The sequence below is a fragment of the Haemaphysalis longicornis genome, unplaced genomic scaffold (genome assembly GCF_048455015.1).
Source record: "Haemaphysalis longicornis isolate Haplotype H1 unplaced genomic scaffold, Haemaphysalis longicornis Haplotype H1 scaffold_7, whole genome shotgun sequence".
In the NCBI taxonomy this organism is placed as follows: domain Eukaryota; kingdom Metazoa; phylum Arthropoda; class Arachnida; order Ixodida; family Ixodidae; genus Haemaphysalis; species Haemaphysalis longicornis.
In genome coordinates this window covers 60,770,398-60,797,234 of record NW_027526422.1, presented here as the reverse complement: position 1 = coordinate 60,797,234, position 26,837 = coordinate 60,770,398, and the positions used below count along the sequence as shown (strand labels likewise).

General features: G+C 46.6%; 1 protein-coding gene across 5 annotated transcripts in view; it reads right to left on the bottom strand.

The window, feature by feature from the left end:
• Window positions 1-3,006: 3,006 nt before the first annotated feature.
• Window positions 3,007-26,837, bottom strand: part of Med15 (mediator complex subunit 15) — a 154,848-nt gene continuing 131,017 nt past the window's right edge. For all 5 annotated transcript variants that reach the window (XM_077677520.1, XM_077677525.1, XM_077677522.1 and 2 more), the window contains 11 exons: window positions 26,136-26,243; window positions 25,902-25,984; window positions 25,299-25,441; window positions 24,266-24,403; window positions 19,802-19,865; window positions 15,057-15,123; window positions 12,861-13,066; window positions 10,250-10,425; window positions 7,789-7,887; window positions 6,766-6,863; window positions 3,007-3,260 (listed from right to left, as the gene is read on the bottom strand). In XM_077677520.1, coding sequence (XP_077533646.1) covers window positions 3,198-3,260; window positions 6,766-6,863; window positions 7,789-7,887; window positions 10,250-10,425; window positions 12,861-13,066; window positions 15,057-15,123; window positions 19,802-19,865; window positions 24,266-24,403; window positions 25,299-25,441; window positions 25,902-25,984; window positions 26,136-26,243 — 1,245 coding nt within the window. In that variant the 3' untranslated portion in view covers window positions 3,007-3,197. The remainder of the gene's footprint in view (window positions 3,261-6,765; window positions 6,864-7,788; window positions 7,888-10,249; window positions 10,426-12,860; window positions 13,067-15,056; window positions 15,124-19,801; window positions 19,866-24,265; window positions 24,404-25,298; window positions 25,442-25,901; window positions 25,985-26,135; window positions 26,244-26,837) is intronic.

Sequence of the window (26,837 nt, the reverse complement as noted above, 5' to 3'; positions counted from 1 at the left end):
CTTTGAGCGGGTTTGGACAAGGCTATATTTAGTTTTCATTAGTTGCTCGGCGTGGTAATTTATAATTGCAGCGTGTTTTGTATGTTTACAGTAAGCCGGCATTTCTCAAGCATCAATTTCGAAACTCACGACTTCTCACAGGAGAGGCTGCGTACGAGGCGAAACACGTAGTTAATGATTTCGGGTAATGTGGATATTTAGAATAGGAGAACCGAGCGTTGGGGGCCCCCCAAGCAGTTAGAGGAACCCAAACACAACACGCGCGTGCGCGACGGGAGGGCCTCCGCCAACAGCTCGCAGCCGGCTTCGGATGCACGTAATCGAATGTTCGGAACTTTAGGCTTGGCGTCGCAACAGATATTTCATTGCCGTTAGAGTTGCGAGTGACAGTCCCTAACAGAACGTTTCACCGCGCTGGGAACTCTGTAAGCGCGGTGATTTTCATTGAAGCGATCGACGATCAAGATACCTGCATGGCCTCGGTCGATTCTTGCGCGCAAGCATAGCCAACCTTCGGCCGCTCGCCGCACCGTGCGTGAACAGGCCGGCGCTGCCGGGACCGACCTCCGCGGCCGGTCGGCGTAAATCGCGGCAGATATTTGAGCATCGCTTTGAAAACCACAGCTCATGACACTACCTATCAGAATTTTTCATCACACTAACATCCACTTTCACCAATCTGGAACTTCTTTTCCACGACTTGTGTGATTTTAAAAAGCGGCGACAAGTTGTTGCTGCCGCGACCTGCGTCGGTTCGAGCCGCACTGTCAGCTGTGCGGGCAGGCACGGCGGGTGCGTGTGCTTCTGCGAGCAGTTAACGCTTCACGATTTCCTGCTTTATACATTTCCTGCAAACAGGGGAAATCTAGAAACTTCACTCAGCGATCATCGCAGTCCACATTGTTGATCGGGGTAACAAGCCGCTGCTTACGCTTCGGTCGCATGCGTAATACACCATCACGCTCATGGTGTTTGCGGATAATCAACCACAGTTGATACGGTTATACGTAGTCCTCATGAGGTCGAACTGCGCTTGACGCACCGAGGATTAACTTCAAACGACGGAAATTAACTCGAAAATACTTTTAGAACGCGCTTCCTAAGCGAAGCGTCACGCGCTGCAAGCCAACTACGCAGCAAGATAGGAACGGTGATCCTACAAGTGACGTCAAAACGATCGCAGCGCCGGCCTCTCCAGTGGTGGGCCTCGCGGCCAATAGAAATTACCCAATTGTGGTTGCGACATAAAATATCAGTTTTTATTTCTTTCTCGTAAGGAATGGCTGCGTCAAAAGCTGACATCAAACACCAAAAACCTTACCCGTGATGCTGCGCACTTTCTAGGAATGTGAAGGCGAAAGCCTAGTTGACCTTCTGTTGATCTACTGTTGAACTTCCTGCGGAACTTTGCAGCCGTGCCCGTCCTCACTTGACCAGCCCTCTGGACAGCGCCCTCCGAAGCTCATTCCACTCACTTGCCACCTCCAGAAGCCTTTCGCGCTCATCCTCCCCACAAGATAAAGCTGGTATGGGTCCCTGGCCACGCCAACTTGGACGGCAATGCTCGAGCACACGCGCTTACCCAAGTACTCTCCCCAGGTCCGTCCATGTTGTGGCCACATGTGTACCACCCTGGCACTCAAAAGATTTTACAACATCAGGCATGCCAACGGCATCTCTGCATGCTACGCGCAAGTCGGTAGTGTTTCCCGGTCCCCCACCTCAACCTCTCCAATGAAGCTGCATATGTGGTCCAGAAAGCACAAACCTCCTCTCTTCTCACTCCATCCCACATCCACCACATCCATGGCATCCTCTCGCGTCCCACTTGCCCTAGACCCAACTGCCTTCCTACCCATCAGTACGACACCTTTACTGGGAGTGCCATCCGCCAGGCCTACCACCACACCTGCGTTCCCGCATCGCTTCTTGGGAGGACTGGTGGAACCCGGGTCCTGGCGTGGATGTCAAAGCGACGCAAGAACTTCAGGCAGCCCACTGCCGTCGTGTTGGTGCAGACCTCTGGGAGTTCTACGGACCAGCCGTCTCCTAATGAAGAGGCTGTGGCACGACGGCCCAGACTAGGGTGTTTAGAGAATAAAGTATTTTCTCTCTCTCTCCGGTTTGACCGTGTTGGCAATTCACCTGTCAAGGTGGCTCGTATTGCACATGCGACAGCGGCCTATCCTCTTCCAGTGAGGCTGTTTCCCTTTCCCGGTGCGGGCTGCATCACCGTTTCTCTGAGCCCTCTTCCGACCCTCATCTTGCACCAATTTTTCGCTTTCCTGGCACGCGATCCCCGCCTTGCGCTACGATTTTCTATGCGACTCCTTGTATGGTTTGTGCAATCGCTGCCATGTAAGGCTTAGTAAGTGTTACTGCGTAGGAGCTTCACGGCACGACGTGCATTGCCAAGGCTGCACTAAAGGAAAAACCCCACGCATTATCCGCACCCTTACTTCGCCCCTGAAAATTTCGCGTTTTTGGTGCGGGTTAATACGCGCAGAAATACGGTAGGTGGCACCTTAGTGCCGTCGTACTCCGACACCAAGTGGCACAGGTTATCAGGCAGTTTTCAGTGCTTGCAGTTGAATTCGTAGCCAGCTGGGCACATCCCATACGGATGATGACATTGATGAAAGAGTTGATGCAGGAGCAGATGCTCATAGATTATCTTTTCTTCCTTGCCCAGATGGGTTAATTGGGTGGTTACTCTCTCCTCCTTAGTCTCACAACAGCTTTCTTGAGAGCAAATTGTGGTTACTGAAAGCACCCCGCAGAGGACGCTCATCTTGCAATTGAGTTCCAATAAACCACCCAGTTAACACTAGAGAACTTCCGTTCTTCATGCTGCAAGCCGAAATGGGAGAAGCTGACCCTACCTACCCCCCAGAGTGTCCTAATAATATGGCCTGTTTAGAAACCGACTCAACTACTACTTTTGGCCTTCTACGGCCTCTCCCTCCCCCCCTTTCATCGCCAAGACACAACAACAGAGCCACAAACTAAAACAAAGATTATGTATTTTCGCACTTGCAACAATCAACACTATTTACAAGCAGGTATGGATGGGCCAGCCAGGAACTGAGGTGGTGTAATTTTTGTGCTGGGTGTGAGCTGCTGACCGCGGCCTCAAAGGCAACCCTGTGGTGATGTCAGGTCCTGAGAAGATGAACAAACTTAGGCCAAAGTCTTCATCAATCCCTCCCAGTGGTTGCCATGGTGTCCGGTAGCGAGCAGGCCTGGCGAACACACATTTCCTGCACCACAGAGGGGAAAGAGGGGATGAAGAAACGATACAACTGAAAAGTAAACATTATCAAAGCAGAACAGAAATGCCAAGTTTGGAAGCAATGCATAGCGACATATCTTGCACGTCTTAAAAGGGCAAACCATGGAGCAAGAATTATTGAGGAGGCACAACCAGGCTTGTTCCGGCGGCGCGTTAAAGTTACGGCGCCGGGCACGGCACCAACGCACCCTCTGTCGCGAGGCGCCAAACGGAAAACGCGCGCGGCGCGCTTTCTGAAAAGGCTCGCCCGTTCAAGGTCAGTCAGTGCATAGCCGGCTGCCATCATGGGCAGACGACGCCGACGAATCCCTTGCGCGACTAGACTTTCACTAAAGTCGGCTTACGGCGGAAGAAATCTTCGCGTTGTTGTTAGACGAAGGGGGCTTTGATTTTTTTAGTATGCAAAACCTACAATTAAAAAAAAAAAAAAAAAAAGAACGTGGTTCAGAATCTAGGCATGATTAGTCACAGTGACTGATGGTTCTTATCCCCTGGGCCATTAGTTTATATTTAGACTGCCCTAACTTCCCCGCCCTGCCTGTGCAACATGAAAAGCGCGCGCAAATCTGAGAAGACCACGAGAGGCGAGAGCGGTGAGAGAGAAGCACTCGTGGCGAGAAGGCGGCGTCGGCAGACATCGTCTGCTCCGGGATTCTTTCTAGTACTTTGTTTCAAGTGCGGTACAGCTTGTAACTAGGGCAGTATTTATTAATAACTACTGCTAAAATGTCCAGCACTTCTATTTATTTCACAGAAAGAAACCTGGCAATTTTCACAATACATTCGATGATATTACGATTTTCATGCGTCGCATCCGTAGAAGAACGTGTAAACTATGGCAGTGCGCTTGACACGTCATTTGTTGTGCTGCTCCGCAAGCTCCAATTCCTCCTCGCCAGACAGTGAGGTTAACGTGCCGCCCGTCCGCCCTGTCCCAGCCCAGCGGATTCCCCTCCTCAAATACTTCTTTCTCCGTGGGGGCAAACTATGTTTTCACACAAGTTATTCCACTTGACGCTGTGCTCAACTAATATACTGCATAATAACGAAGCCCTCTCTCGTAGTGTGCGGAATAGTTTTGATCTAAAATGAATAAAAATCACTCCTGAAATCCAAACTGACACCACGTGGCCCGTATTTACTGCACAAGCCAAAGCCCCACCAAAACCACAGTGGACATTTAAGGGGGGACGTGGCTTTCAAAATCAACTTTTTTATTTCTTCGTGGATTTTGATGAAAATTGGCATAGCAACTGGAAATGCTTCTGTGATAACACCATAAAAATTTCAAAGTAATATTTTGAAAACTTTTTTATATATTAAATTTTCTTTCTGTTCCGCTTGTACCGAGCTTGAGCGGCTTATAAAACACGATAGAAAACTTGTTCGAAGTGCTTTGCATTCCCAAATGAATGGACGAGGTCGTGACAGTTTTAGAATTTTTTTTTACAACACAATGTTTTTTAGTTTTCATTTTTTAGAGGTTAATGTGCAACAGGCATGTCAACTGTGAACGATTATTTGAATAAATAAATCACAAAAAACAAATCTGGAAAACCAAGAGTGTCACGACCTGAACAGTTCATCAAGGAATGTAATGCAAGAAACGGAATTAAAATAGACCCAGCGGTCACGAAGAAATCCCTGGTACAAGCGACACAGGTGGCAAAAAAAAAACTGTTTTGAGAAAACGGCTTCCGAAGTTGCAACATAGGCTTCACATATCAAAAGTCATCACGGTTGTAGCCTTTCATGTCCTTTTGAACATGGGGCTTCTGGAAGGCCTTGCCTTGAAATTGGAGTGCCTTTTACAGCCTTTCTCTTTCCAGAAAACATCATTTTCAGCTCCTCCGTGAAGAGTACATACACCCCTTTGCAGACCAAACGGAGGGGGAGATGGGTTTCAATGGGCTTTCAATGCAAAGTAGGTTAGCTGGTTGGCTGTATCGCACTGGACAACCTCCTTTTGCAGTGTTGTCACCATGGCAACAGGTTAAGCATTTTTTTTTACTTAAATTTGAACATTTTTGGCTTTTTTTATGTTTTATCTTGCCTGGCACAGCAACTTAGTACTCATACGTGCAGGTGTTCATTGCCAAAAGTTTGCATACCACAAGGATGAAAATGAGCTACTTTGAAGCTTGGTAGAGTATTCTGCATAACTCCCAACTTCAATGCAAGAGCATATTTTTTTACTACTTTGGACATTCAAGGCACCCAATATTTCTCGCAGCACAGCCAGTATGCCCTAAGCAATGGTATCAATAATTTCCCTAAAAAAATCACTGTTAAATGCTGCCACAGTAACGTACATTTTTAACGCAGAGAGCATATTTTTATTCCTATATTACTAACTCAAACCTGTTTGCATGAAAATTACAAGTGCACGGGAAATGTTGAGCAAGAAAGGCGATATGGCTCGCGCGCATCGCAGCGCACGCTTACCGCGACATATCGAACTTTGATTATACCTGATATGGCTTGTCAGGTTGCTTTTAAGATTAAATCTAACGTCGCAGGCATTAATTACAAGTAATGGTGTTCAATCGTAACCGGTTGCCTAGTCATGTGATGCTCCAATGCGCGTCGGCTATGTCGTGCGCGCCGCAGCGTCTGACGCGTCGACCGTTTCTTTCTCAAGGCTAGCGAGCCCACAGTCAAAACACAGCAATAACTAAGCGTGTAAACATCGCAAATACGACTAAAAGTTCACTTCACGAACCGCTATCGCAAGCGCGCACACCGCGTCACCCTCCGGGGTCTGGCGACGGTAGAGTCACGCGCACCACGAAGCGTTCGATGACCTCTGCCTTTCGAGCCACACAGCTTCCCGTAATCTGGCTCGTTATCTCTGGCATTCCCATCGCGATAACGTCCGTGTTGAATATCACAGATTGAACAGAAACTCGGCCGAGCGAAGCGGCGAAAATGAACTCAACCCGCTCGCTACGCAGCTCAGGCGGCCGCCATCTTGAGTTGCGCCCGCGACATCCAATCAGCAGGGTCGTTGTTCTGCGCCCCGACCGGAGGACCAATAGCGCTTCAGCATCTATTTCTAGCTTCGTTTGTGCGTCGTTTCTTTTCTGCCGTTTGTGCGTTTGTGAATGAACGAAGATAAAAGAGACGAGCGGAACCGGAAAGACGATCGCTCGGCCGATCTAACCATATCACAATGGCCGCGCCCGGTGGCACCGTTGCGGAGATAGAGCGCTCCGAAAATTGCCGTTTTTTCACCCTTTTGCGCTGATAGTTTGTCACCGCGCCTGACAAAAGTATTTTTTTATGCCACTTTTCGACGCTTTTCAGCGTAAAAACTTTGCAGGCGCACAGAATAGGAAACATAGAAGCCGAATATGTGGGTTTCAAAAAAACGATGTTTTGGTCATTTTTCCGAAGTTGAAAGCCGCGTCCCCCCTTAAAAAACTGCGGGCTGCAAAGAGCAGCCAAATGAGGTCCCACACAGCAGCACGCACCCATGTGTCTAGCAGTGACGTGACTGAATACTTCTCGGGCATCTTGTTCAAGTGGACGTCCAGGGCCTGAAGAATGCTCCGTAGAAACTGCGTCGAATCTGAACAAAGAAAGAGCCCGGCATGGAATACGGTCAGCGACCTCAAATATCCCAAAACATCCCCAAAGGCTCATAAAAGTCACTTTCGATGAATGCTAGGTCTCAAGCATGTGAACACCAAAGGAAAACCTACATTCCAGTTTGCTTTTAGAATGTGCTGTTTTTTTTTTTTTCAGATTAGCACTGTTTACACGGGGTGAAACTTCATCACCCACACGGGGTGGAAGGATATACACATTGTTAACATTAAAAGTCAGAAGCAGAAAAAAAGGAAAAGAAATACCAGCCTAAAGTGGGACCTGAACTTCCAGCATTCGGATTCAGCGCACAAGGTTCCACCAATTGAGCTACAAAAATTTTCTCAGGCGCTTCTTACGAGTGTAAATGCAACCTCCCAATACGAGAGGCAAACTGTGCCACTCTGGTGTTCATTGGCTTTTTTTGAGCCTCTAACCGTGATTCAAGCACATACAGACAACAAATTTATAAAGGTGAGCCGACACACTGCCACAACAGCGAACTGCTTGCACTAGCTATCAAAAAAGTGAGAGATTTTATGCACACAGTTGATCGATGGCTGATCAAAAAGAAGTGTGCCTTAAGCTACAACACCAACACCGGCTTTCAGCCAATGGCCAGTATCTGCAACCCCGTGCCTTTCCGGTGGCTATCGGCATGTATCGTTGCAGCAGCCTGCGATGGGAGCTTGTGTTCTTCATAAATCTTGATTATATGATGTAAAGAGTCACTAAAAGCTGGCAGCATACTTTCGTGATAGGACCTCGAGGATCATAGTCTTTTGTTTCCCACAGTATTATTGGCACAGGTTTCATGATCCTGAATTGAACATTAGCTAAATGTAGGCTGCTGCACTGGCTGCCCATAGATAGCTCGAGCGACAGCGAACGTTCCATCATTGGCTTACCGTACTGGTCTCTGCTGGCGTTGCACTGGGGCGGCCGGCTGGGGTAGTTGTCAGGCACGGCCACCGTTATCGGAGGAACACAGGGCAGGTTCTTGTCGTCTGCAAGGGAACAGCGCAGTGCCCATGCTTGATTCGAGCATTGCAGCGCAGGAAACATGCATCTTGTTGACAAGATGTTACCACACTCCTTAGTGCACACATAATGGATGCAGCGATGAAAAGCAAAAGCAAAGCAGCTCAAATTTTCCGCAGACATAAAAATGCGGTGGCCAATGGGTGAATCTGCGAGTTCATCAGCACCAATCACAAGTTCTAATAACTTGATTAAAAAAAATAATAATAAGCATGAGGGACAACTGCTAGGTATTATTGAAAGACAAAAATTTCCAAATGAAATGGATTTATTTTAACTACAGCTGAACCTCGTTATAAGAGACACTGATGTAAGAGACAAATGGGTATAAGAGACACTATTGACCCACATGGTTGGCTGCCCTATCTTTCCCATTAAATCGACCTCTTTTATAATAGACATCGGATGTAGAAGATTGGTTATAAGGGACAAGTCATCCTTGAACTTTAATCAATAATCTCGCTTGTAACAGACATTTTAACTTCAGACGCAGTGCCACCAGTCACTAATTGCAGTTGCTTCCATCCTGGAAGCACAGGTGGACGACAGACGCCTGCAGTCGCTATTTATTATAACTTCAGCAAACACACAGTGGTTCAGTCAGCTGTGAAATGACGATGAGAAGCCCTGCCAATGGAAATGCAACTGACAGAAGTGGTTGAAGTTTACTGCCATCCATTGGATGGAGCGCGATCGCACATGAGGGTTCTCCCACTCGCATAGCTCCCAGTCAAGAAGCATCGCAGATGTTGAGTCCTGCAAGCATAACGAATAGCCTGAGCACACAGCAGAAGCTGTGCGCTCTGCCTATTCATCAGGCTTGTGAACTCAACATGTACGACTCATCTTCCACAAATGAGGAAAGAAAAAAAAGCTTGCAGAATCGGTTGTAAAATACAGTGTAAATACAGTCATGAAGCAAACGAGATTCAGAACTGTTTCATAAATTCTGGGGGCCGAACATAAATTAGAATGAATCTTTTGAAACACGCTGTAGCATTCTTTTGAGCTTATTTTAGTCACATGGTGCCCACATTGAACTAGGGTCTGATTAGTAAGTGAAAACATGGTTCCCTGCTTATAAGAGACATCTCATATAAGAGACAGAAACTGCTCCCCGGTACGTGTCTCTTATAAAGGGGTTCAACTGTATTTATATGATTAGGCCCTTCACGGAAGCCTTGGACAATTATCATGTCTGGTACACGCCACTACGTGAGCACATACCAACGCGGCAGGACTTTTCGTCACAAACGTTGACGCCATACACTAAGAACGCAGCAATCTCGCATTAATATGTCCGTGTAGCGAGAATTTTTCTGCGAACATCAACTATGCCCCACACAGCAACGCAGCGACCCCCGCACTGACAACTAAGGCCGTCAAAAATTGGTACCAATTAGTCCAATTATTATTTCGTTTTCCGAGATACTCGCTCCAGACAGGAAGGGTCCGAAAAAGTGCCACAACACTTCAGCCAGCTAAACCTTTGAGAAGTTGCTCCACCTGTTCAGATACCTTCCTTTGAAAATGCAGGATTTCCCAGTTAGGCGATTTCCCGTAATCAGTTACATTTGCAGTTTTTTACTTTGTGCCAGCAGTTAAACAGAAGAACTCCAGTTGTGGTCATCATTAATTAAAAGGTCCAACGCCCTCAAACGACAACAGTTGGAAAAAGCCAACTTGCAGAAACACCACGAAGTGGGAAAAAAAATTAAAAAATAAAAGAGAGAATCTTGCTTGTTTGAAATTACCAATACAAAATGGCACTTAACAACACAGCAGAGAAAATGTTTTTGTTTCTACCAATAAAATATGATTGGCAAAATGAGACTTGATAGACACACTGCTTCCTGGCTTTTGGTTTTGAACAATGCCCACACAAACATTTGTGCAACTAGCTGATCAACTGTTTGCAGAAATAAAAATGCCACAATAACAGTCGACTATTTTTTTTTGTTTCTACCAATAAAATATGATTGGCAAAATGAGACTTGATAGACACACTGCTTCCTGGCTTTTGGTTTTGAACAATGGCCACACAAACATTTGTGCAACTAGCTGATCAACTGTTTGCAGAAATAAAAATGCCACAATAACAGTCGACTATTTTTCCTCAGGAGCACACCATCTAATTACCTGCTGATTTCAGCAATACAAGAACTGCAGCACCTCTGCAACGTCTTAGCCACTTATGCACTAATGGACTCGTGCCTGAGTCCCCAACCACGGCCAGGTACTTGTTTCACCAATGGCTATAAACCTCACGGCGGCGCTGACACCCCTCCTGGGCTCACTGCAGCCATCATCAGCAGCAGCCCCACTTACCGAGCTGGCAGATGAGGTGCACGGTGCGAGAGCCCAGGTGCTGGCTGGGGTCCAGCTGCACCTTGAAGCGCTGATCAAGGTGGGCAATCTCCCCCTGGAGCAGGTCTGGGATCTCCACCGCTTCCTCCGCTAGCCGTCGACGCTTGGCCGGTACCGTAATGGGGGGGCTGGTAGACCTGCAAGCACACACGCACTCACCAAATGCTGTCAGCCAAGATGTCACTACAGTTTGCGTGTACCTCATGGAGTGAGACCCGAGCATGCACTGTGAAGTGTGCCACACGAGTAGCCCGATCTATCCAGGATTTGTGCTGATGTACTCAGATTCGTATGGTTGCTGGAACTTGCCAATGCTGGAGCCATGCCCTTTGTTGGCTGCGCATTCGCCCTTTCCCAAAGGCACTAAGTTACAAAATAGAGGCGAAGTAGGAGGTGCCTTTCTCTCTTGAACCCATAGAGTTTCATACATACATATACAGTTAAACCTCGATATAACAAAGTCGTACTTGCGGGCGAAAATTTCGTTAAATCGAGAATTTCGTAAAATCGAGGTTTCGGTTTTACAGTTCATTTAACCAGTTATTGAGGTTTCAAAGCCTTGCCCATCGCCCAGAGACAACTGCTATGTAGCTACCTCTCCACTTAACTCTTTCGGGACCGCTCCATAGGCGATCGATCACATATGATCGATGGTTTCGCGAGCCTGCAGAATACAAATTTTCGCTCGAGGGAACACCTAGCGACATCTAGGCGATAGTTTGAAAACTGGAGTTTTTTCTTTTGTGAAGTTTCTTTTTTTATCGCCAGGCGGCAACGCGTCAGATATTTTATTCTGGCGGGCAGCGGTTTCGAATGTAAACAAACATGGCGTCATACTCGTGCGAGCGCGATAAGAAATCCGCCTCGTCTCGGCTCGCATATCTTCGCCTTCTACTGTGGATTTTAACGATGAGAGTGGCAGTGAAGAGTCGAAATGCGGCTTTAGAGATCGGATTTCAGCTCGAGTGAGGATTCGGGTGTCGATCAGCCTGGAACATCAAATCGCGCTCAAAGGTGGGTGTTGGTTTCGGTTTCAATTGGCTCTGGAGTAGGTATGTGCGCTCGAACTATGTTCTGGCAGGTTTATATTTATTCGCTAGGGTGTTAACTACATATGGTGGTGATCTCCTGCCACCAGCGCAGAAACGGATCAAGTTTTCGCCGAGACAAGAGCCCGGCGTGTACCTGGGCGACGACGTAGCCATGGCCCTAGTGCCAAAGAGATCACACACAAAACAAAAAACCAGTTACACCTAGCCGCATAAAACTTTTTCAATGAAGAAACAAAGCATTGTGTTAGATTTTTTATATCCTGAAATAATTTTATTCTTTTTTAATATTTTTATATTTACGCTTTTTTCTATATTTTTCTGTAGTTTTTTTACGAAGTTCTTTGTTTCAGATTTTTTCATGGTTCTATCGTCAGTGTTGAAGTAAAACTTGGTATTGTATGTAAAAGAACATATAATTAGCTGCATTTTGGTATATGCTAAGGCAGGATGGTGCCTTTGCTTTATGTAAAAAAAAAAAAAATTTGTACCGCGACCTCCCTTTTTCATCACTTTTTCCGGCGGTCCCGAAAGAGTTAAGGTGAAATTTGTACTAAAACTGGCCGCAAAAATTGTGTGAATTGAGAGTTTCAACACTTGGGCTATGTAATTCGGATTGCCGACGGTAGTTCATGTGTCGTCGTAAAACCGGTGCTTTTTCCGCAACGCCTCATTGAATATGATATGGCGCTGTACTTGCAGGCCGCCCACGACGGCCTGCAAGTACAGCGCCAATTTGGCTTAGCTAGCCACTTAGCTAAACCACTTGGCTTAGCTAGCCATGTGGTTTCGTTTTTTTGTCTAGAAGCTAAAATCAACAAAAAAGGGCAACATTTTTTCTTGTTTATAGCGCATGAAGCTTGTAAATTTTCACTGACAAATTAATCTTTTTGGAGGTTCAATTTTATAATAACAAAACAAACTTGAATAATCTTTTACAGCAATTCGTTGCTTTTTTGTAGCCAAAGGCAACTTTCCAGCCTGTTCGTGAGCCATGCCAAGTACAAGTGGAACGTGCCTGCCTGGCACATGACGGAATGCTCGCCAAAGCGTGGCTCCCCTAGACAGTGGCACCAGGGAACGAATTCTCTAAAAAAACGGGCGTCACTTTGAAACGACGGGGTAGCGCCTTGCAAATGCATGTGTTCCGGGGTTGGGGCCGTCGCTTTGGGGTGTTTTGCGAAGGGACTGAGCCGCAGAAAAGCAGTGTGGCTTGGGTGCGAAGCTACAAACGAAATGACGGGGGGCAGTCGGTGTCGCTTCGCGCCCTTGCCACACTGCTTTTCTGTGGCTCAGTCCCTTCGCAAAACACCCCAAAGCGACGGCCCCAACCCAGGAACACATGCATTTGCATGGCGCTACCCCGTCGTTTAAAAGTGATGCCCCGTCGTTTTAGAGAATTCGGGCCCAGATTTCCCTCTAGTGTATGTTAGTATGAAACTCTATGCTTGAATCTTCCTGGCCAGGCCAGGTTAGGCATGGCTAGGCCCTTCCCCTCTTCCCCTTTCATCTCGTCCGCCCACCTCCTGGGTGCGGGCCCGAGCAGGGTGGTGATGGCGGGCCCGAAGACGCGGCTCAGGGTGTGGTTGAACATGGGCGACTTGATGTGGCTGGCCACCGCGTCCAGCAGGGGCTGGCACAGGTTCTGCTCCTGCAGACGCCCCCCACCGCTGCCCACGGGGGCCACGCCCCCAACACCGGCGGCAGCGCCCACCACAAAGCCTTCCGCCTGCAACAGTGAGGGGAGGGAGAGAGAGAGATGTTGGATCGTTTTCGCTGATCATTTGTACCTTGTTTGCCGTACTGATCAATGCGTGATAACTTGCCACTGGACCAGAAACTGGCCGCATGTGTATTGATCCCACATTTACCCTTCCCTCCTGTTTCTTTGTTCCTTCCGATTTGGTTTGATGTGAGTTGATTCGATTCAGACTTCCAGGCCAAAGGTTACTCCTGTTTTTTTCTGGTGTACAATAAACCGAGATGCTGCAACCCAAGGCACGCAGTCAAGGTACAGCTTGGTTCGGTGAGACTACATGAGCAGCTGCAGGATATTTTTCCTTTTTAGGCTGGAAGGGGCAAGGGAAGAGGTGAGCAGGCAGCCAACTCGATAGGGAGCAGCACTTGTTCATCATTTCAAAGCTTTAACAAACCAATTAGAAGACTCAAAAATCCCATGTTCTTTACAACTTTGGCAATAAAAAAGGCAAAAGAAATTTTAACCACCTTCCCAACTGACAAGTTCCCCTGAGAACACCACGCCATGGATGCACTTTTACACTTCCCTGCAGTATGCCAATTGGTGAACTGACATTTAGCCTGCCTGAATAATAATTAGGTATTTGTTCAATTATTGCCACTGAGCAAACCAAACCAATGTCAGTGTGTCTTCATGTCCAATGATAAACAACCGCTCCAGGCACAACGAAGGAGTGAAACCAGCTGTGATTTAAAAACGCAGCAACGAAGGAAAAAAAAAAAAAATCATAGCATGAATTACCACTGTTTATAGACAAGCCTTATTAAAGGAGCCATGAAGAGAAAACACAAGTTTGGTTCATTCAAAAGATTGTCTCGTTAGAATCATACCGACACCACTTTTAACGTAAACTTCGCTCAAATAAGCTACATAATTAGGAAAAACGGGAATGGTCATGCGACCCACCAGCTCATTTCCCGCAACAGAACCTATGTCGTCACATGAGCTAAGCTCTGCGATTGGCGGAGGCTGGCAGAAGCAGACGCAAATTAGGTAGAACTTCCAAACTAGACGAACGAGCGATTTGCGCTTAAATTTAGGGCACATTCTTTACAAAGCAATAAGAATGATGGGACAAACAGTGGAAGTTACGAAAGCACATGTAAACATAGAAGTACTGATGCGTTCTGCTGTTCGTACTGCGCACAGCATGCTTTGGTTTAGCTGCACAGCACTACGGGGCTTGGGGTTGTCTCAGACGACACTGGCCGATTGACGCAAGCAACGGTGTCTTACGTGACCCCATTTGTCGAGCGAGCACTGTTTCAGGGAACGAATATTTTCTCCCAGAACAAAAACAAGCCAGGTTTAAATGCGGGCAAAAACAAACCAAACGCTTGCCACGGTATGGTGGCGCCATCTAGGTTACGGAACGTAAAGAAACGCGGGAACAAACCAACACAGCTGTACAGGGTGGAGACAACCTTTGAACGGTCCCGTGCCGCCGCAATTGGGCCAACGGGCTCAACGCGTTATTCTTTTCGTTTCCCACGGGACCTAGCAACGCGAAACAGACAATATGATTCAAACTTCTTCAGTAAACCGCGTTGCGGCGATAATTTTAGCGCGGTTTTGACACAATGACTTGCTTCGGCGGCGAGCGAGCAACCAAAAATGGCGGCGCCAGCGTATACGTGTCTCTACCCTGTACGGCGGATGCAGAAATGAAGGTACTCTAGGCTGCAGAGCGGTCGGTTTCAGTGATGTCACTTGGGACCACGAAAACGCACGATTGAGCGGGAAAATCAAAATTTTAACCTAAATTGTTTAATTTCTCAGTGAATAAAGCACCTTTTGTATCCGGACAAGCGCTGGGGGCACTATAAAACACGAAATCTTTCGAATAAAACCAACTTGCATTTTCTCTTCATGGCTCCTTTAACTCTCAACAACAGCAACAATGCAGCTCTGAAGAAGGAGTGGCCAAGAGCAACAGCAAGGCACATTAAAAACAACTCACCGATTTGACTTTGAGTTCCAGCCTCTCAAGGACTTGTTCGCACTTTAATAGCGTTTCCATTGGACACCTGGGCAATCGGAGAAAAGGAGGGGATATATAGCACCCCGTACCCGTGCTCTTTTTAGCACGTGCTACTAGGAAGTAAGAAAGGATAGGCACAGATCTTGGCAACATGAGCCGAAGACCAACAAAGAAATAATATAGATACCATTTGCATCAACTTATATATAAAAAAATTAAAGCCATTCCACTCAATGTGAAAGCTGTCGGAAGTGCAGAGCAGTGGTTCGCCATAATGGGCTGCAGCGCTGTTATCCGCTCACTGCTGCCACCCAATGCAAATCAAATTTCCCGCCTTCGCAGTGCTCACGCGCCCCCTGCCTGAAACTGCGCCAGTGGGAGTTCAGTTCTTTTTGCGCTTGCTTTAATTTCGTATGCTGGAGCTGTTTTGCATCATTTTGAACGCACAATTTTATTTTGCGCATCTGGAGTCTTTCTGCATCATTTCGAACATGTAATATTTTTCTTGCACGGCTAAAGCGTTTCTGCGGCATTTCAAATGCGCCATTTTTTTCTTGCACGGCTGGAGCCCTTCTGCGTCATTTTGAACGCGCCATTTCTTTCTTGCACGGCCACTTTTTTCGCTTACTAGCTTAGGTTAGGAACCCAACGAGCGTTCTTAACTAAATGAACGCGGGTGCTGGCCGTTATTTACACAGATTTTGCCTGAAATGTACCTGCAGTTTTCTTTGCGCTAAACAACGGGGAGATGTATGACAAGCGCCAGCAGTTCACGAGGTTCGAACGGTTATGACAATTTAAACTGTGTGGTTTTTTGAAGCCTCAGCGTGACTCCCTGACGCCAATACAGAGGGCTCTACTTGGGTCCGTTATCTCGCTGCGCCGCCTGATTCCGGCAGTCGCATCGACCGTTAGCGAGCTAAGACAAGGCGAGCCCATAAAGCGCTCTGCACTTAATAAATAAAAACCAGTTGACGCACGTAATTTGTTGACATGCCATTGCTTCTAGAGGTATTTCCACCTAGAACATGCTTCAAGAGCTTCTCCAGCAAAGTTGCCATAAATCTTGTGCAGAGAGCACTAGCATCAGTTAATCAGACAGGGCAATCACACAGCAGTTCTCATTTTGATGTAGAAGGTGTTAAGCTGCAGCCATATAAAAAAGACGATAAAAGCACGTAACACACAGCTGGCTAGCAGACTCAGAACCCATTGCTGAACAAAGCTAGCATGGCAGACTTTCATTCTCGAGCAAAGCTGTCACTGTGCTGACTGAAGCAGCAAGTTGCGGAAAGTGAACCTTTGAACTCGAGACTATGAATGCAAAATGAATGCAAGACTATGATCATAAAGAGCAAGACTTGAATGCTGCAACTAAAGGCACCTGTTGACTATAAATTCAAGTTGCAGTAAACTGCTCCAAAAGATATCTTGATAACATTTGATAAGAGATGAGATGCTCCATTTCTGGAACAACAGCAACCACTTCAACAGGTTGAAGGTTTTTCTCTAACCACTCCTAGCTATACGCAACATACTGCAGGAAATAAGCTATGCGAGTCATCTGGTTAAAACACGGTGTGAAGATTTAGTCTAACCCAAACATCCAGACCTCTACAATAGGCTCGATGCAGACGTCTCGCAGTGCCAAGTTATCAACAAACACCCTGCACAGCACTGATACAGGCCTCAAAGTTGAAATCACGGTTTTATGCACCGAGACTACATCTGGGCTTTGAGGCATGCCACAGTAGAGGGACACTGTCTACTTTACACCCCTCATAGGTCCTCAACGTGCACCCATATTCTTTATTTTCCATGTTTCCATGTTTTGTGCCAGACTTTAATGCTAGTAAAATTTTCATTTTTAACTTCATTAAGTTTAATCATCCCTTGCATAATGTATAATGCTTTCCACGCAGTGAAATCAGATTCAGAAATGTTGGTGGACTGCCGACATGAGCACCGTCATAATGGCTGATCAATCTTAACTACAGCTAACCAATCCATGCCTACAACCCAATTAAAATAGAAAAGAAAGGAAGACAAAAAAAAAGACGATTTCACTATCAACCACAACTGAAACTAGTAACGTAAAAAAAAAAAAAAGGGGGAAGGCAGCCACCACGTTTGCAACCAGATGGACATGCAACCAGCACAAAATCAACAGCTTGGTCACAGCTCTTGCAAAGATACCTGCTCACCAAAAACATTTCACATTGTGCACACAGCTCCAGGAACGTGCAGCCTAGGGCTTGCACCAAAAATTTGGCTTGTCACCCCGAAACAACGTCCTGCCGTGAGTTCCAGCTTTAAGGTAACTGATACCCCAGAAGTCTCAAGTTGCAGCTGAGATCTGAGTTTCCTTCAGGCTGCGGCACTGTTCCTGCAGAACGCACATTGACAACTTGACAATGGTGCCACTCTCGGGAAGCCTTGGACAAAACTGCTCATGCAGATACAAGCCAACAGAACGGGACTCTAATGCTGTAAAACACAGAGCATTCCTCGAGAATGGGACACGTGCATCAAACACACACAGCATGCCCTCAACACTTCAGTTCTCTACATTCTTCATTTCATGCTAGTCAGAAACCAAAAGCATGCATTTACCACACACTTAACTAAACAACATGCCATGCATTAAATTAAGTTAGCATAAGTTCTTGTTGCTTGGCACAGAACGGCAGGCAACGAGAAGTGAAGTTCAGTAAACTTGAAACAGGCAACTCAAAGGAATTAGTAAGCTGTGCCTTGTCAGAGGACCCGGAGGACTCTGATAAATGGTGCCCTGCCAGTTATTAATGTTCTCCTATCTGAACTGGCCACGTTACAGGGCACACTGACCTTCACTGAATGCTCCTTTGCTAGCTATTAATGCATTTCTTTAAAGGATTTGCAAAACAGTGGGAAAAAAGGTAATATGCAGGTCTGACACCAACTTTTACTCACATTGATCTGCTCGTGCAACGAAAAAAAAAAGGAAGAAAAGAAAAAAGAGAAACGTGAACACAACACAAGTTAGCTGACAGTTAACAGCTAGTACGATGAGAAGAGAAGACAACAATTGTTACAAGCAAAGGGAGAGAGAGGGAGAGGTAAAGATAAGCTGACTTAGCGATGCTAAACAGAGGTGGTTTAAAAAGCCACACATGTCCCACTGAGCTACTGCATGCCACAGGTAATGCTGTGACATCTCTGCTTTGCTGCCATTAAAGTTTCGTAGCTAGCAAACAGGCACTGTCTTTTAAACCCAGTCCTTTGATCTCTCTGTTAAAGGGACCCTGCAACACTCTTTGAGCAGTGCAAGTAAAACTGAGCGATGTTTAGATTACACTGCCAGGAATACCTGACCAAATATTACACGTGCACGTGAAGCAGTGAGCGCGCAAATCATTGTGAAAGACAAGGAAAACACAACCGTGCTCTCTTCAATTTTCCTCATTATGCACCCCTGGCATGGCCTAAATGACGTCATTGCAGCCATGGCTGTCCTATTTATTGGCTGTCGCTAGTCAACTTCGCGGCTTATTTCTCGCATTTCCTGTGATGATCCGCCATCGTCGGCACTGTGTATCACCCTCTTCCATGTCTGAACCTGTACGCATAGTTTTGGCGTTTCTTTTGTGTTTTGAGTGCGCGCAGAGTTTGAGTGATGAACTCAATACTCCCCTTTCAACGAGAACACGCTACAATATTGTAAACGTTTATTGCTTCAAAAACGCTCTACCAGCCTGAGTGCCTGCTTGCGAGCAGGCAGCCATGCCTGCTTTTCTGTGGCACCAGACCAGAAATAGACCCCTCCCCATTGCGGAGAAAAAGAAAAGACCCCCGGCCTGTGATATATCGAAGGCCGCCGAAGAGAACGCCGCCAGTCACCCCCCTGTCCGAGAGAGAGCGCGCAGCTTTGTCGCATTGTCCGTGGTCGAGTTGAGAGGGGACAATTATGTGTGATTTCTCATCGCACGTAGTTTCGGTGATACTGAACGGATTTTCATAATTCTTGCGGGAGGAGATTGCTGGGACAATAGACTTTACCCCAAAACACATTCCGAATAGTCGATGGTAAGTGCTGCAGGGTCCCTTTAAATTTTTTCATAAGTAACAATTCAAGCAGTGAAGAATGCTTTTCACTGTGTAAATACCAGCTGAAAGCTTTACTGGTCCCATTATCAACTCCCTGTACAAGGCTTAGCTCTAAGCTTTGAGACAATAAAATCCTGAGGGACTCTGGCATAAACTGTAGTCGCCACGACAAGAAGCACAGTAACTACACAGCACTGCCATGCTTCAAGGTTTGCTTAGAAAACAACACTTAGCAAGTAAGCACTCTCAAGTTGCTGGTTGCAAAAATCTCTCATTTTTCCTATCTACACCCAAACCTTCAGTTAGTGGGGCATCGAACAGCGCAAAGTTGAGCAAATAGCAGCAGCAGTAGTAGAAGTGTTTGCGGGGTGTAGTTACAAAGCTTGTTATGTGGAATGCCACAAAAAAGAGCGTGACGAAATATTTTCCAGCCGATAACAACACTTGTATGAGCAACCCAGCACCAGGAAAAATACAGCCCGACTTGCATGCACAGCCAAAATAGGAATGGGGACTCGCAAAAGGCAGAGAGGGCAGGCAAGAGGCCCAGAAGAGCATTCCAACCCATGCTGTGGCGTGTGAGCTACCGCGAAGTTGTGGGATACCAGCAGCACCAAACCCGGAAGAAAGGATCTCACCTCTTGTTGGGGTCTGACAGGATGTCAAGAAGGTTGTTCATTTTGCTGAGCTCTTTTTTGCGGTCTGTAAACAAAGTGGGACACGTAAGTGTTTTAAGAGAAAGTCACACGTGCAAATTTCACTAATTCCACTCACATAGCCACACAAGGTTACTTACTTACAGCTACCGTATTTACTCAATTGTAACACGTGTTTCTTCTTATTATTGCAAGCTAAGTCAACTCTTGCATTTCAATCGAATACCAAAATTCGAGGTGCCTAAACAGTGCAATGATGCACCCAATCCTCATCAACAGCTACCGTTTTGGCCATTTTGCAATCTATGTAGGCAACATGTGCCAGAGCCATTTGGATCCCCTACAAGCCAAAACTGGCTCTCTTCAGTTCCTTGATTTTTTTCGACGGTGGTAGTGGTGGTGCTGACGGCATGCGCAGCGCTTTGCCTGTGTTTTTGCGCCATACTGTGTGGAGGCCCCGCCCTCACGTGCTTTGATGGCAACGTTGCGCTCAGTAAGATGCCCGTTTGAAGAGAAGCGCTATTTTAATGGCTGAAGAAATTGGCAGTTCAACTGCCGCCCGAAGACTCGACGTATCGACCATCGAGAGAACTCCAGCGGGAGCACGTTTACGCAAGTGAACCTGCTCGGAAAGGTTTCCGTGGCCGTCGCTACGGAAGACGCCGGCATGCACAGCAGTGATGCAATGCCGCCACGTCATGCTGCTGACTTCGTCACGAAACAGCGCAACCACCTCATTGCGGTCAGTGTCGAACTGATACAGCTCAAAACAAGTAATGCCACATGACAGATGGGCATCCCGCAAACTAAGTTCAAAGTGTCACAGGTGGGCGTCTAATCACAGCGTTTCAAAAATAAATGTGCTCTTCCATGCTTCCGCTGGCCTTGCACGAGTAGCGGTTTTTTTCCTTCTTCTTCTTCTTTTTTTTTTTTGTTGCGCAAAAAGTTACTCCACGTAAGTCGACAATTACAAAAAAGAAAAAAGAGAAAGAAATAAAGAAAGATAGGATAGAGTAAGATTAGCATGTGAAATTAAAATGAGCTCAGTTACGGAAGATTATTTTTAACACGCCCACTTTCTACAGCAGTACCATCTCACAGAACTTAAATAAGACCACTACGGTGGCCGTTCCCTTATTTTACACTACATTTCTCATCATTCTTTACTATCAGTGCAATCTTTTTCTTTTTTCAAAGTGAAAAGTATTCACCAACGACTTCGCATGCGCTGTCGTAATAACATGCCTATTAAATGGCAACGTCAAACAGCCCTATTTTAGCGTTGTGGGCTACCAGCACACCAAAGCCTGTAAGCGTCAGCTAGCAGTGTGGTTTGCAGTGCTGGAGACAATTTTGGCACCAGCTGAAGGTGTCTTGGGTCAATACTTGGGAGAAGACCGCTAGGCCATGGCATCACACAACAAGTTATGCTCTCACCGTTGGGGCAGATGGAGAGAGACAGTAAACAATGCAAAAAGCAGCAAAATATACGAAATGCAGAAAAAATAATGCTTGCTGGTCCACATTCCAGGTCGTAGTAATGCAACTGTCCAGAGCGACCACATGTGGCCAACAACCCTTCCGGTTATACCGACCATAGGTTGTCATGACGTGGCACTGTATGTGCCCCTACTTGTACACCCTTTGTCAAAATTTTCTAGGCCAATCCCAAGCCTACAAGACTACAAAGAATTCAAAAAATAAGCTTTGTGTTTAAGGGGGGACGTGGCTTTCAAAATCAACTTTTTTATTTCTTTGTGGATTTTGATGAAAATTGGCACAGCAACTGGAAATGCTTCTGTGATAACACCATAAAAATTTGAAGTTAATATTTTGATAACTTTTTTATGTATGAAATTTTCTTTCTGTTCCGCTTGTACCGAGCTTGAGCGGCTTATAAAACACGATAGAAAACTTGTTCGAAGTGCTTTGCATTCCCAAATGAATGGACGAGGTCGTGACAGTTTTAGAATTTTTTTTTACAACACAATGTTTTTTAGTTTTCATTTTTTAGAGGTTAATGTGCAACAGGCATGTCAACTGTGAACGATTATTTGAATAAAAAAATCACAAAAAACAAATCTGGAAAACTAAAAGTGTCACGACCTGAACAGTTCATCAAGGAATGTAATGCAAGAAACGGAATCAAAATAGACCCAGCAGTCACGAAGAAATCCCTGGGACAAGCGACACAGGTGGCAAAAAAAACTGTTTTGAGAAAATGGCTTCCGAAGTTGCAACATAGGTTTCACATATCAAAAGTCGTCACGGTTGTAGCCTTTCATGTCCTTTTGAACATGGGGCTTCTGGAAGGCCTTGCCTTGAAATTGGAGTGCCTTTTCAGCCTTTCTCTTTCCAGAAAACATCATTTTCAGCTCCTCCATGAAGAGTACATACCCCCCTTTGCAAACCAAACAGAGGGGAGATGGGTTTCAATGGGCTTTCAATGCAAAGTAGGTTAGTTGGTTGGCTGTATCGCACTGGGCAACCTCCTTTTGCAGTGTTGTCACCATGGCAACAAGTTAAGCATTTTTTTAACTTAAATTTGAACATTTTTGGCTTTTTTTTCATGTTTTATCTTGCCTGGCACAGCAACTTAGTACTCATAGTGCAGGTGTTCATTGCCAAAAGTTTGCATACCACAAGGTTAAAAATGAGCTACTTTGAAGCTTGGTAGAGTATTCTGCATAACTCCCAACTTCAATGCAAGAGCATATTTTTTTTACTACTTTTGACATTCAAGGCATCCAATATTTCTCGCAGCACAGCCAGTATGCCCTGAGCAATGGTATCAATAATTTCCCTAAAAAAATCACTGTTAAATGCTGCCACAGTAACGTACATTTTTAACGCAGAGAGCATATTTTTATTCCTATATTACTAACTCAAACCTGTTTGCATGAAAATTACAAGTGCACGGGAAACGTTGCGCAAGAAAGGCGATATGGCTCGCGCGCATCGCAGCGCACGCTTACCGCGACATATCGAGCTTTGATTATACCTGATATGGCTGGTCAGGTCGCTTTTAAGATTAAAACTAACGTCGCAGGCATTAATTACAACTACTGGCGTTCAATCGTAAATGGTTGCCCAGTCGTGATACTCCAATGCGCGTCGGCTATGACGTGCGCGCCGCAGCGTTTGACGCGTCGACCGTTTCTTTCTCAAGGCTAGCGAGCCCACAGTCAAAACACAGCAATAACTAAGCGTGTAAACATCGCAAATCCGACTAAAAGTTCACTTCACGAACCGCTATCGCAAGCGCGCACACCGCGTCACCCTCCGGGGTCTGGCGACGGTAGAGTCACGCGCACCACGAAGCGTTCGATGACCTCCGCCTTTCGAGCCACACAACTTCCCGTAATCTGGCTTGTTATCTCTGGCATTCCCATCGCAATAACGTCCGTGTTGAATACCACAGACTGAACAGAAACTCGGCCGAGCGAAGCGGCGAAAATGAACTCAATCCGCTCGCTACGCAGCTCAGGCGGCCGCCATCTTGCGTTGCGCCCGCGACATCCAATCAGGAGGGTCGTCGTTCTGCGCCCCGACCGGAGGACCAATAGCGGTTCAGCATCTATTTCTAGCTTCGTTTGTGCGTCGTTTCTTTTCTGCCGTTTGTGCGTTTGTGAATAAACGAAGATAAAAGAGACGAGCGGAACCGGAAAAACGATCGCTCGGCCGATCTAACCATATCACAATGGCCGCGCCCGGTGGCACCGTTGCGGAGATAGAGCGCTCCGAAAATTGCCGTTTTTTCGCCCTTTTGCGCTGATAGTTTGTCACCGCGCCTGACAAAAGTATTTTTTTATGCCACTTTGCGACGCTTTTCAGCGTAAAAACTTTGCAGTCGCACAGAATAGGAAACATAGAAGCCGAATATGCGGGTTTCAAAAAAACGATGTTTTGGTCATTTTTCCGAAGTTGAAAGCCGCGTCCCCCCTTAAATGTGACAAATATTTTATGACAGCAAGAAAGGAAGGTGTTTTCTCTAGCTTTCCGGCATGTAACATTTCAGCCTCGCTCGGGACGTAAACTTCTACACTGAACTTTTTTGCGGTCTCCGCACCTTCGGCTTGGCCTTGAAAATTTTGACAAAGACTGTACATGTCAGCGGCTTAATAAAGCCCGTTGTTAGTCTCAGCTTTTTGGAGTCTGTCTTCACCCTCCCAATAAGTCAAACCAGGATGCTGCACACTCTTAGCAACTAAAACCTCTGCGTGCCGTTGCGAACTGTAGCTGGCTAGGTAAGACTGCAACCCCAACTTCACGCATGTAACACATTGCACCGTCTCCCCACCAAAGTAGGTCGTCGTGTTCTTTTCCTTTTCTTTCGCTTCTCTTTTTACGACAAGGAATATAGAGTTCCTAATAGCAGAGCCCACGGCCGTCAAACAGGTGCCCGCACAAGGGCGCGCAAAGCAAACATAAAAGAGGTATACGTGCCTTCATCCTTGTCAATGCGGGCAATCATCCTTCGCAGCGGGTCGATGTACTTGGACAGCTGCTTCAGCTTCTCCAGGTAGGCTTGGTCGTCAGTCTGGGTGCGCGCTGCCGGGCTGGGCGTGGTGCCTCCAACATTGCCTGCGAGTTTTATTTACCCATTTAACTTCTGCCCCCATAACTTTGGTCACATAATCCACAGCACGTAAGGAGATTGAGATAACTAGTGCAACACGGCTCTAGGCCTAGGGCCTTTTTTTTACCGCACATTATTATGACTGCCCGGCTCTAAGTGAAAGCAATCAATGCGCAGGATTGTCACCCAACTCGCACAAAAAGCCAGCCACCGCAGGTAGATAGACAATGCAGCGTTTTAGTTTCAGCAATGTCAAGGGTTGTTGCAAGCAGCAGCAAGTATCGGCTCAAACATCATTCACAAAAAGAGTTGCAGAGGATCACTGTGCATACTCTATTGAGATGAAAGCACACGAGTGGAAACGCCTTTTCAGCTAAATTCATCCTCCAATGTCGACACTAAGCCTACAACATCAACATGGGACTCTCTGGAGCTACCTGTTGCAGAATCATTATCATGCTGCTCTGATACTGTTTCTACAGAAGCTGCAGGCCAACTGACACTGCGGGCGAGATTTCCAATGCACACGCTTTTATTTGTGTCACAGCTGATGAGACTCTAGCATGCACCGAGTGTTTTTTCTTCATATTTCATTGTTTTTGATGCATACGCTCTTATTGAACGCACTACAGCCAAAAGAAATTGAGCGCGCACTTAAGGCTAGCTGTATTTGTGCCCACTTTTCGCAGACACCAGCCAGGTGCGCACTTTTGCCAACATATCCAAATAATGTTTTCACGCTAAAACTTTGTCAACGTCGTGCTTCAGACTCGCAGAGCGGTACAAATTTGAAGGCCGTTGTCACTACTGGTATTGTGCCCTAGCAATACCTAAGCAATACAATGTGCCACCAAAGGTGCCAATTTCTTCGGTGTTCAAAATTCACCCAGTGGCACTTGCCTGGGGTGCTCAGGGTACTTCCGGGCGAAGGCGCCCCCACAGTGCCGGGTGTGCGACCCATGAAGCTGCCTGCAGGTGAGGGCACCACCTGGGATGATGATGGACTCGGAGCGTAGCCACCAGCCGGAGACTGCACCATCTGACTGCGAGGTAGAATGCAAGACATTTCTCGCAAAAATGTCACGAGAAGAAGCACTTGCCGAAATGAAGAAGAGAACACGAAGCGCACAAAGCAGGCCGCCACACTCGAGGGAAAAGAAGCAGCCTGAAGCAACGTCGGTGGCAGTAGTAGTAATTTTGTGGCCCACCCACCCACAAGTGGCGTGATCAATCAGTAACAGTTCTCCAGCTGCACTGTGTACACCTCATACTTGGTTGGCACTAGCGCTAGAAGAATATTTACTTTGCTCAAGTCCAAATACAGACTGAAATGCACTGCAAGTGGAGTAGAAGACTGCGTGCAGTGCAGCACAAACAAAGCCAAGCCAAGTGCTTGTCGATGACGCCTTCCTTTGTCCCTCGCTCAAAATTCCTTGCACTTTACATGTCTGTAATGGAGTATCAACTTGTCCAAATATGCACCTTTCACAGAAAGACACCTACCTTGGGACACTGTTGGGCAGTGAAGGGCCTCCCACGGGCGATGGCACTGCTCCCTGGTTGCTACCTGGCCCCTGGCTAGAAACCTAGAGTCGAAAGGGCAAAATCAAGAGCCTCTGGTTTCTGCGTTTTTTTTTTTTTTTTTTTCCAACTTTATCAACACGGCAAGCAATGCAAGAAAGATGTCCCACCAAAGGTGTCAAATGTTCACAAAAGACGTCGCGTGTGACTACTTACAGAGGCCACGCTAGCTGGAGCAGGTACGGCCAGCTGGGATGCTACCACTGATGTTGGTGGTGCCTGGCTCTGAAACTGGTTGGGCACCGAGCTGGCCTGCTGGGGAGCCTGTGTCAGGGGACCAAAAGAGGAGAACGCGCGAGTGTAAAAAGCTTTGCTCTTTCCTAACTTCCAAGCCATAAGCCCCTCCACGTTAGCATTTCCTTGGAATGACTTGAAAATAACTCTCTGGTGCCGAAAATACTCCGAAGCTGTTTGCTCACACGTTCCCTCGAACAAAACCTTTCACACACCAGACTTGCCGCTGAAAGTTCTCCATGACTGACAGGCCTGAATTGTTTAGTTTGCAGGCTTTCACGTCTCTCCCAAAGTGGGCCATAGTAGTATGCACTAGGACCCGTGGCAACTGGCTTCGCCTGGCTTCGCAACTGGCTTCTGTGCTCCCCTCTTTAGACGCAAATGCACGTGAACTGGTGAGGCGAACATCATGCGAGAGATCACGCCACGAATGCTGGGCAGAGTGTTCTCAAAGGCCAAGCTGGCCGACGCCAGGCGCTCCTCACGAGGAGCATGCTCACGTGTGCCTGGTATTATTTCTTGGTATTTTTTTCTGGTAACGCTACACGGCAAAACTTTGAACATCAGAGCTGTTGAAACAGCTCTAATGTTAAAAGTTAAATAAACCCAACAATGGCTTTTATG